Source organism: Primulina tabacum, chromosome 6 (genome assembly GCF_025594145.1).
Source record: "Primulina tabacum isolate GXHZ01 chromosome 6, ASM2559414v2, whole genome shotgun sequence".
In the NCBI taxonomy this organism is placed as follows: domain Eukaryota; kingdom Viridiplantae; phylum Streptophyta; class Magnoliopsida; order Lamiales; family Gesneriaceae; genus Primulina; species Primulina tabacum.
Window position 1 is genome coordinate 44,543,561 of NC_134555.1, and position 15,814 is coordinate 44,559,374.

General features: G+C 34.8%; 1 protein-coding gene across 1 annotated transcript; it reads left to right on the forward strand.

Moving 5' to 3' along the window:
- The first annotated feature begins 621 nt into the window (after positions 1 to 621).
- Positions 622 to 3,917, forward strand: LOC142550319 (uncharacterized). The gene is made up of 3 exons (XM_075659541.1): positions 622 to 2,692; positions 2,765 to 3,463; positions 3,798 to 3,917. Exons 1-3 carry the CDS (start codon positions 2,399 to 2,401, stop codon positions 3,915 to 3,917), a joined length of 1,113 nt encoding a protein of 370 aa, XP_075515656.1. The 5' UTR covers positions 622 to 2,398.
- The last annotated feature ends 11,897 nt before the right edge of the window (positions 3,918 to 15,814 follow it).

Sequence of the window (15,814 nt, forward strand, 5' to 3'; positions counted from 1 at the left end):
TAAAATAATTGTAAGAATAAATTACTGATTATCATTTTCCGACATATTTTTAACTATTGAATAAGATCCCTATTTTCCAGACAAACATAATTTATTTATATCATTTCATGCACCATATTTTGGAATACTAGAAATAATGCACATATGTTGAAGTAATTAGAATTTGAAATAAAATTATTTACTCAAAAAAAGATAATGATAAGGCCATCTCCAACCCAAAACTCTATTTTAAAGCAACTCTACTCTAAAGTAGTGCAGTTTTTGCACCAAATACAATGTTATTTTTAACCCATCTATTTCAAATCCCACTCTAAAAAAGAATATTATCGGAATATTTTTTTTATTTTATTTTTTTATAAGTTATTAAATATATATTTTTTAAATTTTGTGATATAATTATATTTTATATTGAATATATTTAATATTATATTTTTAATAAATGTGATAATATTATAAAAATGATTAATTTAATTATTTTAAATATATTTTTGAAATCTATATTATACAAATTGAAATAAAAATAATTTCAATTGGTGAAATAAAATTAATACATGACATTAAATTAAATAACATTGCACAAATACAACTTCGAATATTTGAACGACAATATTCATCCCATAAATGATCAATTAAAGCATTTCGTAATGCATAATGAGCGTCTTTGTCTTTTATTTTTTTTATAACGAGCAAGAAATTTTCGAAATCTGATATGCTCATTGACAACCATTTCTACCATTGGAGTCGGTGCTTCCCTAGCATCTTCAATCGGTGCACTAAGATCACGTTCATCTTCGATTATCATATTGTGCATTATAATACATGCTTTCATTATATCATTCAAATGATTTTTCTTCCAACCACGTGCTGGAGATGCGACAATCGCAAATCGTGATTGAAGAACGCCAAATGCACGCTCCACATCTTTCCTGCATGACTCTTGTTTCATCGCAAAAATACTGCTTCTTCGGACCACGCGGATCATGTATAGTTTGCACAGTAGTTGACCATTTCGGATAAATACTATCAGCTAAATAATATCCAGTGTCATATTCTTTTAATCCAATAGTATAATGAGCTGGAGGAGCAATTCTTGTGCAAGATTGGAAAATAGACTGGAAGACTCTAAAACATTTATATCATTATTGGTTCCAGGCATACCAAAATATGCATGCCATATCCAAAGATCGTAATCAGCTACCGCTTCTAAAATGATTGTTGGAGAACCACTACGACCTGCATATTGTCCCGCCCAAGCCGTGGGGCAATTTTTCCACCTCAAATGCATACAGTCGAGACTTCCCAACATTCCAGGAAAACCTCGTTGTTTGCCAATATAGAGAAGTCTGGCAACATCATTGGCAGTAGGTGATCTCAAGTACTGATCCGCAAAAACTTCCACTATAGCTCGACAAAAGTGTTGCATACACTGAATTGCAGTAGATTCTCCTATTTGGATGTATTCATTAGTAGCATCCGCAGGTAAGCCATATGCTAGCATTCTCAATGAAGCAATTGCTTTTTGATTAGTCGATAGACCGAGCCGTCCCAAACTATCACTTCTTTGTGTGAAATAAACATCGTGATTCTTTACGGCATCTACTATCCGAAGGAAAAGATTTCGAGACATTCGAAATCTTCGTCGGAACATTGCTTCATTATAGACTGGATTCTCAGCAAAATAGTCGTTAAACAACTTTTGATCAGCAATTTCACGTTCGCGTCGGATGACTATGTGACCTGGAATTGACCCTCCGTGTGTGACTTCTTGTTCTTGTTGGATGATGTAGGCAGCAACTAAATCTTGTTCTCGAGCTATAGTTGATAGTATTGCTCTTCTTCTATTTTCAAAGCTTTCAACAAATTGAATATCATCTTCATTATCTGACAATGAAGATGAGCTAGATGAGTTTGCATCAAATAGAGTATGTGGATTCATTTTTAATTTAGAAAGAAGGTAAAATATGTATGAAAGTATGATAATATAGTTACATTATATAGATGTCTTTTAGATGCATTTTGGACCGGTAGATACGTTTTGACTGGTAGCTGAGTTTGGATTGGTAAATATGTTTGAATGGTAGTTGAGTTTGGACTGGTAGATACATTTTTTGGACTGGTAGATGCACTTTGGACTGGTAGATACGTTTTGAATGGTAGCTGAGTTTAGACTGGTAGATTCGCTTTTGACTGGTAGATACGTTTTGAATGGTAGCTGAGTTTGGACTGGTAGATACGTTTTTGACTGGTAGATACGTTTTGAATGGTAGCTGAGTTTGGACTGGTAGATTCGCTTTGAATGGTAGGTAACATTCCCACTATAAATAAACTTCTTGTTGGTTGATTAAATCATAAACATTACAATCTACAACAAAAAAATCTCATTGTCTAAAGAAATTCAATGGAATCCATTTTCCGAACAACCAATTACGCTATTGAAGAAGATAAACTCCTGTGTCATGTTTATCTTGATGTTTCGCAAAATCCTATCATCGGTATAAACCAATCCAAAGAACGATTTTGGAGTCGGATTGAAGAAGCTTTCAATGCCGGCAAATCGAATAACATGCGAGTACGCTATATTAGATCATTGCAATGTCGCATGCAAGTTATCCTCCGCGCTGTTAGAAAATTATGTGGATGTGTTAGCATAATTGAAAAGCTGAAGCCGAGTGGCGCCTCTGAAGAAGATATTGTAAGTATTTATTATTATATTCACATGAATACTCTAAGTCTATTTTTTGTACGAGTAACATATTTTTTGTAGTTGAACATGGCAAAGGATTTAATGATCCAAGATAAAAATTTCACTAAAGGATTCAAGTTTGATCATGTTTGGCCTATAATGAAAGATATGGAGAAATTTTCGGCCAACGCCAGTGCACCGATACCAGTATCCAAACAACATGTCACAAATTTGGATTCATCACAGTCGGATCCTCAAGAACCAGAATCTCCAATATCAGGTTCCCCTGCAGTAAATTCATTTTCAATTAATTTAAGCAGTGATGAAAATGCAGGTGGAACTCCGTCTCAACGACCTCTTGGAGTGAAAAAATTCAAATTAAAGAAAAAAAGAGAAGAAAATGTTTCACAATTAATTTCTACGATGAAGGAAGGACATCGCGAGCTTATCAATGTGTTGCAAAAAGGATCTACAGATATGCAACAAAATTATGATATTAAGCTGTTAGCATTGCAAAATGAACAAAAAAAACTAGAAATTCGACAACAACAAATAGAATTGGCTAAAATTCAGGAGGAAAATAAAGTTTTGTACATGGATCTAAGCACAATTGGCGATCCAGAAATGCGTCAAATTGTTCAAAATGAACGAGCAAGAATTATGCAAAAAAGAGATGCAAAACGTCGTCAACATGAGAACAACGCATTTGGAAAATATATTGGTGATTTTGGTGGATCAGGTCTGGATCCGGATCCGATTTTCCAAATTATTGATGATTTAGTTTGTTTATCCTTTATTGTATTTGCATTTAAATTATCTGAATTCGAATTTGTATTTTTATTTTAACTGTGTACTTGATTGTTTAAATATTATTCAATAAATTTGTGTGTTAAATGTTTAAATATAATTAATATTTTATATAATTTATATAATTAAATATTTTAATTTTTATAATTTTATATTTAATAGATATTATCTAACTATAAATTAATATAATAATAATATTATTATATAAAAAATATTTATAATTTATAAATATTTATAATTAAAAAAACAAAAAAATTAAAAAAAAATAAGAAAAGAACCCTGAACCTCTGCGCCAAATGTGGCGCAGAGAAGAATGGAGCTGCGCTATTTTGCAAATAGCGCAGCTCCATTGGAGAAGCCCAAGCAGCAAAATGGCGTGAAACGCTATTTTGCTACTTGGGTTGGAGATGCCTTAATAGTATTGTAAATTTTGACAATTCATGTTAATTAACATATGTAACTAATTTGAAAAAAACATATTTTTTAAATTTTAGAAAAAGATTCACTACTAAAATTTTTCTCATATCATTTTTATTATATTGTTTTTTTGGTTATTTGTCCTATTCTATCAATAATGCATATATTTTATTATAATAATAAATTATTACAATCTTTTTTGATAATCAATGATATGAAATTTTTTATTTACAAATATTGTTTGATTATTATTCTCTTTCATGTAAATTGACAACAATTTCTATTGGATGCTTTTACTTTCCTAGTCATCTTTAATTTATTAGACACTTATACTTGATAATAGATTAACTACACATTATTATTAGGGGTGAGCAAAATTTCTGTTAAACCGAATTAACTGATCGAACCGAGTCAATTCGGAAATTCGGTTCGGTTATTTCGAAAATTCGGTTTCCAAATTAAAAAAAAATTCGGTTATATCGGTTAATTCGGTTCGGTTACGGTTTTCAAAATTTTGAAATCGGCTAACCGAATTAACCGATATAATAAATACTATTATTTAATATATTTTTATTATTTATCAATTTTAATATATTTTTTAATTTAAAAATCAGCCATAATTCTAAAGAAAAATTTGTGATGTATGTGATTTTATGTTTTTATCCATTTGTGTACATTGAAGATGAATAAGTTCATTTTGTAGTTTTTTATTACCTGGACTTAGGTTGATATATTAATATGTGATATACATAGATATAAGATTTTTCAAATTCAATTTATCCACAATGATTTTTCATAACAAAGGCCAACTCAAAATAATAAAAATTATGATTAATAATTGTGGGGATCCGGACGCTAATCATAATCTTAATCATCATTTGGGACAATTTAATCACTAATAATAAACAGGGTCTAATTTTTTTTTTTAAATACAATATGAATTGCGGAACGTAATGGAATTCAATCTAATATATATATCAGTATAAAGGTACAAGTCTTGTACTACATACAATCATTCAACTAAGGTTTAACATATAAATCTCAAGTGTCTAAACCCTATCTTTAATCAAGTCCGTAGTCTCCACTCTAATCACGATCTCTCTTCATCTCCTCGACCCTGAACCTGTCCCACCTGTTGCCATGCACATATACTAACACGACAACAGTCGGATAACTCCGGTGAGATAAATATTCCAGTATAAACAATGTAAACATGCAATCATATAAAAGCATATATAAAAGCATGAAACACATATCAATAACATGTATCAAATCTGAACAACATGTATCAATACAAACTCTGAATCACACTCTGTGACTCCTAGACTCTTACTCGACTCAATCTAATCTAGGGATCACGATCTGAATAAGAACGCAACGTTCTCCCATCTACTTTACCCCAGCTAGATGGTGGTACGTTCTTAGTCCTAGACTTTGGCTGTCTATATCGAAGATCTGCAACAGGAGTCGGTCTTCTCCTCAGTCTATCGATATATATCCAAAAGTCCAGTGACTTGGCGGTTCTACCATGGCGGTTCTACCAAAGATTGGGCGGGTCTGCCCAACTCTGACTCATGCTTTGCTATAATCAATAGAATAAGCATATCAATATCAAGCATTGCAAATATCAAATGTAATAATCATTCAGTATGTGATTTTGGGAAACTAAAGTTAAAGCTAACTCGAGTTGTGCAATCCCAAATCAACATTTATTTATACATTTCTTTCTGTCTATCTGACTCTGTCGAAGTCTCGGATTCACAGCCTGTAAATATCAATCTGGTAATGACAATATCGAAGGTATCGTATCAATATACCATTCGGATCAATACTGGATATATCAGAACTGAATCAAATTCAGTTTCAACAGCATAACTGCACAACCTTAATATACCCAGCCATACAAATCAACAGATATCAATTCCAACATCTCATAATCAATACAATACAAATCTGATATCAAATCTCAATCAAATCAACTCTGAAAATCATAGCAATTCTATACGATATCCGTTCTTCAATTCGGTTCCGATTATACGATGTCTAACATGTTAGAAACACCATATATGAATCATATCCGATTCCTTCAACATCATAATTTCAAGACATGACAAAACGTAGTAAAACTTACGTTCAATTGTAGCCTGCGTCGATAGTAACACAGTATCAAAGTCGGATTTAAAATCAGACGGTTAGATTTTGCACAATCGCGACCCTGATCCACGAATAATTTTCGCAAAGTTTCCTTCGATTTCTCCTTTTTGTTTCTGAAGAAATGGTAATATACGTATATATATATATATATATATATACATACATCTCGTACATGCAACAAGCCAAGTGGCTCGGTGTGCCTACTGCACGTCTCGCGCATATGTGCGACCTTCATCGGCGCATATGCGCGAGACAATATGTCTCGGCGCGTCCTCTGCACAGCACCTCGCGCATATGCGCGCCCTTACTCGGCGTATATGCGTGAGGCCTTTGTTCATTTGTCCAACTCTCGGGTAGCCTCGCGCATGTGCGCGGATACACGTCGCGCATGTGCGCGAGGTTCTCTGGACATCTCGCGCATGTGCGCGCTCCCCGTCGCGCATGTGCGCCCACTTCTCTGGAGTTGACTTTAAACCCTCGCACAGCTCGCGCATATGCGTGCGCACCAACCGCGCATATGCGCGAGACCCTCTGCCCGTTTCGCGCATGTGCGCGTCTCATGTCGCGCATGTGCGCAAAAGGCACTGTCCTCGCACTTACATCTTTTCATGCTGAATCAAATCGTTTCCTGATTAATCCTCTCATAATCATATCAAATTATAAATCAATAATTACAGATTATTAGGATTAAATTCTCGGGCATTACAATAATTATTTTAAATATGATATAAAAATAATATGTGGAAATTTTTTTGACATTTTAGTTGCAAAATACAGTGATAAATGCATGTAGGTGCACTATTTTTTAAATATCTTATTTCTCACTCAAGGATCAAAATTTGTTTATTTCTTATTTTGATTATCGACAAATCCAATATTTAATTTAAATATTTTTGTTAATAATATTTACATGAGTTTTATTGTATATTTATCCAATTTGATATGAATAAATTATAATTCAATATATAATAATATTTGAAAACTGTTGAATGCTTCTAAATTTAAAAATCTGGTAACATGTAAGGGATCAATTCAAAACTAAAATTTGATGCAACATGTTTCTTCTAGCTTTAAAATTACAATCGAATAATATAGGATCAAGCGTTTATCGTTTTATGAAAAACTATAACTGATGGTAACTATGCAAGTCAAATCTTTAAATCATACAACAGCTCAAGCGCCTACCCATCGTGGATAATTATTGTACCAAACATTCTATCTCCTAATAATTGCACCAATTGCAATCAATGAAAATTAAAGTCGCGATCTTGATTCTGTTACCAATTGTAGGCTCAAGCGTTTACTGTTTTATCAAAACATATAGATTATGATAACATTGGAAATAAAATATTTTAAATAGTACAACAGCTCAAGCACAACATTTCAATTACTCAACCCAACATGATCAATTATTGTACCCAACAAATAAGTTTATGCAAATGATCTTTTACTATATCATATGAATTTATAAGACATTTGAGTATAATATATACTTGATATTCTACATAAGTGGTAGAGAAAAAAAAATCATTTTTCATTTATTTGAAAATTTATATTTTAAAATAAAAGAAAAATAATATATTCATATTATTCAAAATCCAGAAACCCAAATTGAAAGTTGAATTAATACATTCATATTCATCATTAAATTTTACTATTTAATTTTTATAGATTTAACATTTTATTCACTAAAAATATTGAAAGAATTGTTTATACAATTTAATTAAAAAGTCAAAATACATCATTTTTCGATTCTGAATAACGATCACATTATTATTACGTTACAATGATAAATAGATTATTATTTTTAGTTTTTCATCATAGTCTTTACCTCAATAAACACATTTTCGAATGTAGGATGTTAAATTTAATATTGACATTAGATAATTATAGTATTAATTCTAACATTTTTTTATTCTTCTCAATGCATTATTTTTTCTATCTTCAAATATATTAATCTATTTATTATTGTATACAAAGTATAATAATTATTTGGTTAATTGATCACATTTAAGATTAGATGTTTAGAAAAAATTCTAATATATCTTTAAAGACCAATAGATGATGAAATTAAATTTGAAATCAAGAGAAAAATTAAGAAAATATAGAACACTACAGTGCATAAATTTTCGTTTTGTACAATGACAAAACATAAGGTGAGACCAAGTGAGATACTTATATATATGATTCTCATTCAACTTAGTCCATTATAATATTTTTATTAACCTACTTTGTCCTTCGTTTTTACTTCACTAACTTTGCAGTGTGACTCATTCAAGCATTAATTTTTTATTTTTTTAGTACATAGCGGCCTCCAGTCTCACCGACTTCAATCTTTAGAAGTCGGTATTAGTAGTTTATTGGTAATAGATAATTATTTAGTTTTTATTTTCTGTCTTTTGATTAATTGTGTAATTTTTTATGTTCTACCTAATTCATTTTTAGAATTTTTATTGAATTTTTATAATCATGAAGTGTTGCACGCATACAATATAAAATTAATATATTTTAAAATGTTAATATTGAAGTGTTAGAAAAACAATATACATCATAATTCAGATTTAAATATTAACATACAAATAAAGAATTGCGATGAATATATTATAAAATGAATGCTGTTAGCCCAAACAAATTAAATATGATTATTGTAAATGAATTTTTCTTAACTAATTAGAAAATTTTCAGCAAATGCACTGAATTAATTAGAATGTTTTCAATATTGTAGGTCGATAAATGTTTTTCAATATGAGTTAATGATTGACTCCTTATGAACATTAAAAAAAATATGTCTTTAGTTATAGTAACGATGTCTTATAATTTAAAATATTAAATGAAACAAATTATCAAGATAAAAAATTAATTAGGAAATTCAAGAATATGTGATTACTCAATTAGTTTAATAGACACGCTCTTTAGTTTGCTGATTTAATAGATGTTAAATCCACAATCACTGAGTTTGACAAGAATTTTTGTAGAATAAAATACAATTATGATAAATTACTTGATTGTATATGTAATAAAATTTTGTATATTTCATATATATTTGATTTATTTCATTTATAATGTTGAAATTTTATATATTATGATATAATATTTGTTATACATTTTAACATCGATAAATTCACTAAAAATTTATATATTAATTTCTGCTACCATATAATTCTAGTTTCGCCCCAGACTTTTGTGTATTCGTTTGTTTGAATTTATTATTCCTCATTTTACCAAGACCCATAATATGTCAAACATGAAAGTGAATATTAATTTAAAGAGATTACAATATTTATATATTGTAATAAACATATTTACCCCTCACGATAATGATAAAACTAACTTAAAAATAATATGTTGACGAACATATTGTCAGGAATCCAAAAATACAACTCAAATGTCAACTTTGACACTCAATTTTGAGTGACTGCCAAAATGTCTCAAGAACCCACAATTTTTGTACTAGATAGTAACATCACAATTTTGAAATCAAACTGAAATTTTCTATTTTATATCAAGAATTCATGATTGAAAATCGATAATATTAGATATATAGATATTTAATATAAACTCGTGCGAGTTCATTTCGGTTTACCTTTAAATGAGTCGACAAAATTTCAATCCAACTCACTTAAACTGTTTGGCGGTGCAGGCCAAACTGACAGACCCAACCCAAATTGACGGCTCAAATTACAAAGATCTTTTACCGTGTTTTATTTAAATAATTGATAAATATAAACCACAAAAAAATTTCGATGTCAAAAAACCTTAATTTAAACACATAAATTCTAGCAAATTGTCACATGAGGACATGAAAAAAAAATTAAAAGACACCAAAAAAAATTCACAATTCGATAATGAGTTATTTCTTAACTTTAATTAATTCAATTTACATAATGAAAAGATAAATAAAAAATCTAAATCATTGGATTAAAAATATCATATTATAATGTGGGTAGGCATAAAAAAACCAAATACTAATTTACATAATGAAAAGATATCATTGGATAAAAATAATATATTATAATATGGGTAGACTTAAAAAATTAAATACTAATAATCACACATTTAAAATATGAATAAGGAGAAAGAAAAGACACATTTAAAGTAAGTAATTAATGTAAAGCAAGCAATTAATAAAGAGATAAATAAAAATTCACATATAAAGTCACATATTTATAAATATATAATATATATTAGATTCATAGAATTATCAAAAACTTAAATACTAATAATCATATATTTAAAATATAAATAAGAAGAAAGAAAAGACACATTTAAAGTAAGTAATTAATGTAAATCAAGCAATTAATAAAGAGATAAATGAAAATTCACATATAAAATTACATATTTATAAATATATAATATATAATAGATTCATGGAATTTTTATAATTGGTAATGTTCTTATCATGCCTTCTTGGAGGAAATTCCTCAATAAAATTAATCTTTTAAATTCAAATAAATCGAAAGTGTACACGTCAAGGTATGATATAGTGTACGAAGTACGAGTATCGTTACCTAAATTAGTTTGAGTCTCTACTAGTGATGTATTAATAATATGAAAAAATGCCTGCCAAATGGAGCTCAAGGTTTTTCTGTTTTTTAGAAGTTGCGATGATTCTGCCAGCGTTCTTTTTGTACCAGATCTAAAAAAGCCGCTTTCTCGAAAATCTGAGATGACCCAAAACGTTAAATGTTGAACAAGACACTTAAGTACAAAAGATAGGTTTGCTGGAAAGTCATTGTGTAAGGACGATCATGCAACAAAAATGTGATTGCTATCCAGCAAAGCCAAAAAGGTCACCTAAAGAATTGACTATGGGGTGAAACCATGTGAACACCTCATATCACGAAGCCTGAAGTGTATGGAACTCCAGAGAAGGGTGTATCTGGAGGAGAGCAATTGGAGCGACCAAAAACACTTGGCAAGTCAAAAGACGCATAAAAAAGATGAGCAAGGAGAAATTTGCAGTAAGCTCTCAAATGAAACCGGGTGAAGATGAAGGTTGGACATATAACGTACAAGTGTTTGAATCGACTTGCACATGATTTTTTTTTTTAAAAAATAAAACACCGCCAAAGTTTGGCGGGTGGTTTAACGAACCTCTAACCTAAGGTGAAACCATATGAAAAAAGAAAAACTAAGTTAGCGTTTTCGAGGAAATCACACTAGTAGTAATCGTGTAGATACTAAGGATGATCAGCAACGGTCTCAGAGAAAGCACGGTCTTAATGGAATGACCGACGTTAAAGAACCGAGCCTAATCCTAAACTGTCAAAATAATCTGTGCAAAGATGTGCATGATCTCTGTTAAGTGATATTGCATATTGGAATCACTGTCATATATTGTCTCGAATCCAAACAATACTGTTGGATCATCATATCACTTACACATATATCGAGAAGAAAATGCTGTTACATATGCGCTGGCTAACCTAGACTAGAGGATCGTTGGATTCATATACTATCAGATAGCATGCTCAATCAACATTGGGGTTTAGGGTTCGGGGTTCCGGGGTCGGGGTCGGGTTGGGGTTTAGGGTTTTTTTTTTTTTCCCGGAAAACACTGCCGGAAGCGGGGGATTAGGCGGACCCCTACCTGTATATATCAACAAAAAAGAAATACAAGATAAAACCTAAAGAGAGTGGGACTATACCAAGACCTCTCGAAAGGCTAATATGACAAAACATAAAATAGAAAGACCTAGGGTGGCAAATACATGTGTCAAAATATAATCCCTAGGAAAAGTGCATAATCAAAATGAACATCTGAAAGCAGCGCTAAGTACATGAAAACAAATTGAAGCCTATCTAAACAGTAAAGATCCAGCTCAGATGTAGATGCAAAAGACCACCGATGGTACCCATATCTGAGCCGTCTGTCACTGTAAAGTCCAAACTGAAAAGGACATCCTAGTCAGAGATCGGTCTGCAGTAAATTATAACGCAATCAAAATAGTATCCGGCTGGAAAATCACTGTGCCAAAACGGTAGAAGCACAAGTGGAGGACCGCAATCCAGCTCAAGTCAGAGAAGCTCCAAATCCCCAGAAGAAGGTGAAAACGTATGGAGATCATAAAGTCATAAATCCAAGCGTGACTGGAACTCTGATATAAGAGGTAACCAAGAGAGAACATTAAGAGCCACCAATGCACGCAGCAAAAGCAGAGAACATATAAATCCCGACATGAATGGAGCTCCGGGCCAGAGAAACCACTGAGAGAGATCATCCAGAACCACCATAACACTTGGCAAGAGAACATAAAAGATAAAAGGCGGCGGGCAAGGAGAAGCACTGTGCAAAAACAGTAGAAGCACAGATGGAGGACCGCAATCCAGCTGAAGTAAGAGAAACTCCAAATCCCCAGAAGAAGGTGAAAACGTATGGAGCTCATAACGTCATAAATCCAAGCGTGACTGGAACGTTGATATAAGAGGTAGCCAAGAGATAACATGGAGAGCCACCAATGCACGCAGCAAAAGCAGAGAACATATAAAACCCAACATGAATGGAGCTCTGGGCCAGAGAAACCACTGAGAGAGATCATCCAAAGCCACCATATAGAAAGCGGCGGCCAAGGAGAAGCCTGCAGAGTGCAACCGCCAGAGAACAGGGTGGTCCAAATAAAAGCACCAATGGAGAAGGTGCGAGAGTCCACCCAGATCCAAAGAAACAAAGCACTCATAAAGAGACAGTACCTGCAAAGGAAAAAATACATATATATATATAGAAATAGATCCAAATAAAGGAAGAGGCTGCAAATAGCTAAGAACATCTGTATCTAAGGTAGGGAAGCCCGGAGATATCCGAGCGGGTCAGGATGGATATGTGTTTGGGTAGTGAAGGACCTAACTCTAAGGTATAAACCCTAATGGTATGAGTCCTCGCCGCCAACGCATCCGCCACCGAATTTCCCTCCCGGAAAATATGTGAAAAATGAACCGCCCGCCCCCTCAAAAGAAACAGAATCCGAGTGACTGTATGATGAAGGTCCCAATGACACCGACGAGAACGCAGAATCTGAATAGAAATCTGAGAATCGGTCTCAACCCAAAGGGGAAAAAGACCGAGATCGGAACAGATAAGAAGGCCCCTTCAAACCGCCCAAAGCTCCGCCCGAACATTGGTCCCGACTCCGATAAACTCGCTAAAGGAGAGCACCACCCTGCCAGAAAAATCATGCACAACACCACCGACAGACGACTCCCCAGGATTGCCCCTCGAACTCCCATCAACATTCAGCTTAAAGCACCCAGGAGGTGGACAGAGCCACCGGACAATCGCTAACCTATGGGTCCGCTGAAAGGCAACAAAAATTCCCAGCGATCTCGCCGCCTCAAAGGCACCAAGCCAGTGCTTGGGCTTAACAATGAAAGCAACATGGGCAAGACGCAGATAAGACAAAATCTGAGACTTCACAGTCTCCCCAGAAATACGCAACTGACGGTGCTTTGCATCATTACGAGCCATCCAGAGAAACCACAAAACAATGAAGGGAAGAAACTCCTTGACGTGGCCCCCAGGTGCCCAATGAAGATTTCTCTTCCAAGCGCTAAGGAACAACCTGAGATCCCCTGTGCAGGGGATCCGGACAAGAAATATGGCCCCAAAGAAATGCCAGACATAACGGGCTATCGGGCCATCAATGAAGACATGTGTAAATGTCTCCGACATATCACAACACTGGCATCGAGAAGCCAACTCAAAGCCACGACGCTGGAGCATATCATCCAACGGGAGCCACTGATGCCAAAATCTCCAAAGAAAAAAAGACATCGTGGGCCTCAACCAACGGCCCCAACAAGGAGTCAAGATATCAGAAACAGAGTCTCTCAATCGGAAAAGGTCTCAAGCAGACCTAATCGAAAAAGCACCGTCAGAACTGTGAATCCAAAGCGCCAAATCAGGCTCGCCAAAGGCAATCGGGGTCAGAGTAATCGCCTCAGCAACAGAAGGGGCCACCACAGCGCAAAGAAGATCGAAATCCCATCTGAAATCCCGTCGGCGTTAGGGTTTCAGTGGTGCGAGGTGTAGATCTGAAATTCCCGTCGGAATTGAACATCGATGATGACGGGCCTTGTAGTGTTGGAATCGACTGCTCATGGGGATTCCAGATCGGGGTCCCAATTGAACAGAGGTAACCGGAATCGGCCGGCATGGACAGAAACGTGGCTGGAGGCGTGATGAACAGTGCAGGCGGAAGTTCGGAGCTTAAATCGGCGGGGCAAATGGACACCGATTTACCTAATTTTTGGACACAAGGTCGCTTGGAAGAGGCGAATCTATGGGTACATAAACGGCGCCAATCGGAACGGTAGATGAAGTCGACGCGTTTATGGCCGGAATTTGCGGGATTTGTGTCGGCGATTTGTTGGGGCAAACGTGCTCTGATGACGATGATTTTTGGATATTATGTTCGTTGGGGGGTGGCGCGTCAGGTGGTGTGTTGAACCGGCCGGGAACCGGCGGCGGCGGCATGGCGGCGGTGAGAGCAAGTTTGGGCGATTTTTAGGGGTTTTTTTGGGTTTTCGGGGTAGAGAGCATTTTTCCGGTTTGGTTTAGGGTTTTTTTGGTTTAGGGTTCAGGGTTTAGGGTTTTTTTTTTCCGGTAAACACCGCCGGAAGCGGGGGGGTTAGGCGGACCCCTACCTGTATATATCAAACAAAATAAAGGTACAAAAGAGAATGCCTAAGGGGAAGGGGGACTAGACCAAGACCTCCCCAAAAAGCTAAAAGACCAATAAATACATACAATCCATAATCCACTAAAGGCTAGGGTAGCATAAAATACAACTGCTAACCCTAGTAAAAAAAGTAAGGCTCGCAAAGTACTAACAACGAGAAAAACCCGAGCCAATAACATCAAAACGATCAAGTCGAAAGTAGATGCTCCGAGAGAGGCGAGAAAGCCAAGGAGAAGAACCCAACTCTGATCCATATGACCTGTATAGCTCAATCAATCTAATAAGGCACTGAAGATGATCAAAAGGAGCCATTAGTAAACTACCAAATGAGAAAGTACGGAAATCCATCGCACGAGAAGACAAAGACCACAAAAACGTGCAAGTGTCTGGTCCCACTCGCACTATAGAACGCACGCCTGTCACCGGGTGGACATCCAAAGAATATACCAAAGGAAAAACTACCGGAATCCAACCCTCAAAAACCAGGAACCGCAGAAAGTGCCAGTGTCTGTGCCCACTAGCACTGAAGTAAGCAAGCAATGTGAAAAACAGCTCATCAAGAGAGCTCTGTGGGCAAGGAGAAGCCTGCAGTAAACGCCCATCTGAAACCGGGATGGGGCCAAAAGGAAGCACCACTTGCACAAAAACACAAGAGGATGGGAAAATAATCCCTCAAAAGCAAAGTACCTGCAAAGAAACAATACATACATATATATATATATAAATAAATATATATAAAGAAATGGATCCAAAGAAATCAGGGCTGCAAAAAGCTAAGAAGAACGAGATCTTAGGTAGGGAAACCCTGAAAAATCAGAGCGAGCTAGGGTGGAGACATGGCTCGGTAGGGAAGGATCTAAAACTAGGGAATACCGTCTAAGAGTGTAGGCCTCTTCCACCAAAGCATCCGCCACCGAATTCCCTTCCCGGAATATATGTGATAGATGAACAGAACGCCCCCTCAAAAGAACTAGGATCCGAGTAACAATATGATCAAGGCTCCAACAACATCTACGAGAACGAAGGATCTGAAGAGAAATCTGAGAATCAGTCTCAATCCAGAGGGGAAAAAGACCAA

Coding starts and splice junctions, on each gene's coding strand:
- LOC142550319 (XM_075659541.1), top strand. CDS start 2,399: ATGGAATCCATTTTCCGAACAACCAATTACGCTATTGAAGAAGATAAA. Junction 2,693..2,764: donor GCGCCTCTGAAGAAGATATT/GTAAGTATTTAT, acceptor TATTTTTTGTAG/TTGAACATGGCAAAGGATTT. Junction 3,464..3,797: donor TCCAAATTATTGATGATTTA/GTTTGTTTATCC, acceptor AATGTGGCGCAG/AGAAGAATGGAGCTGCGCTA.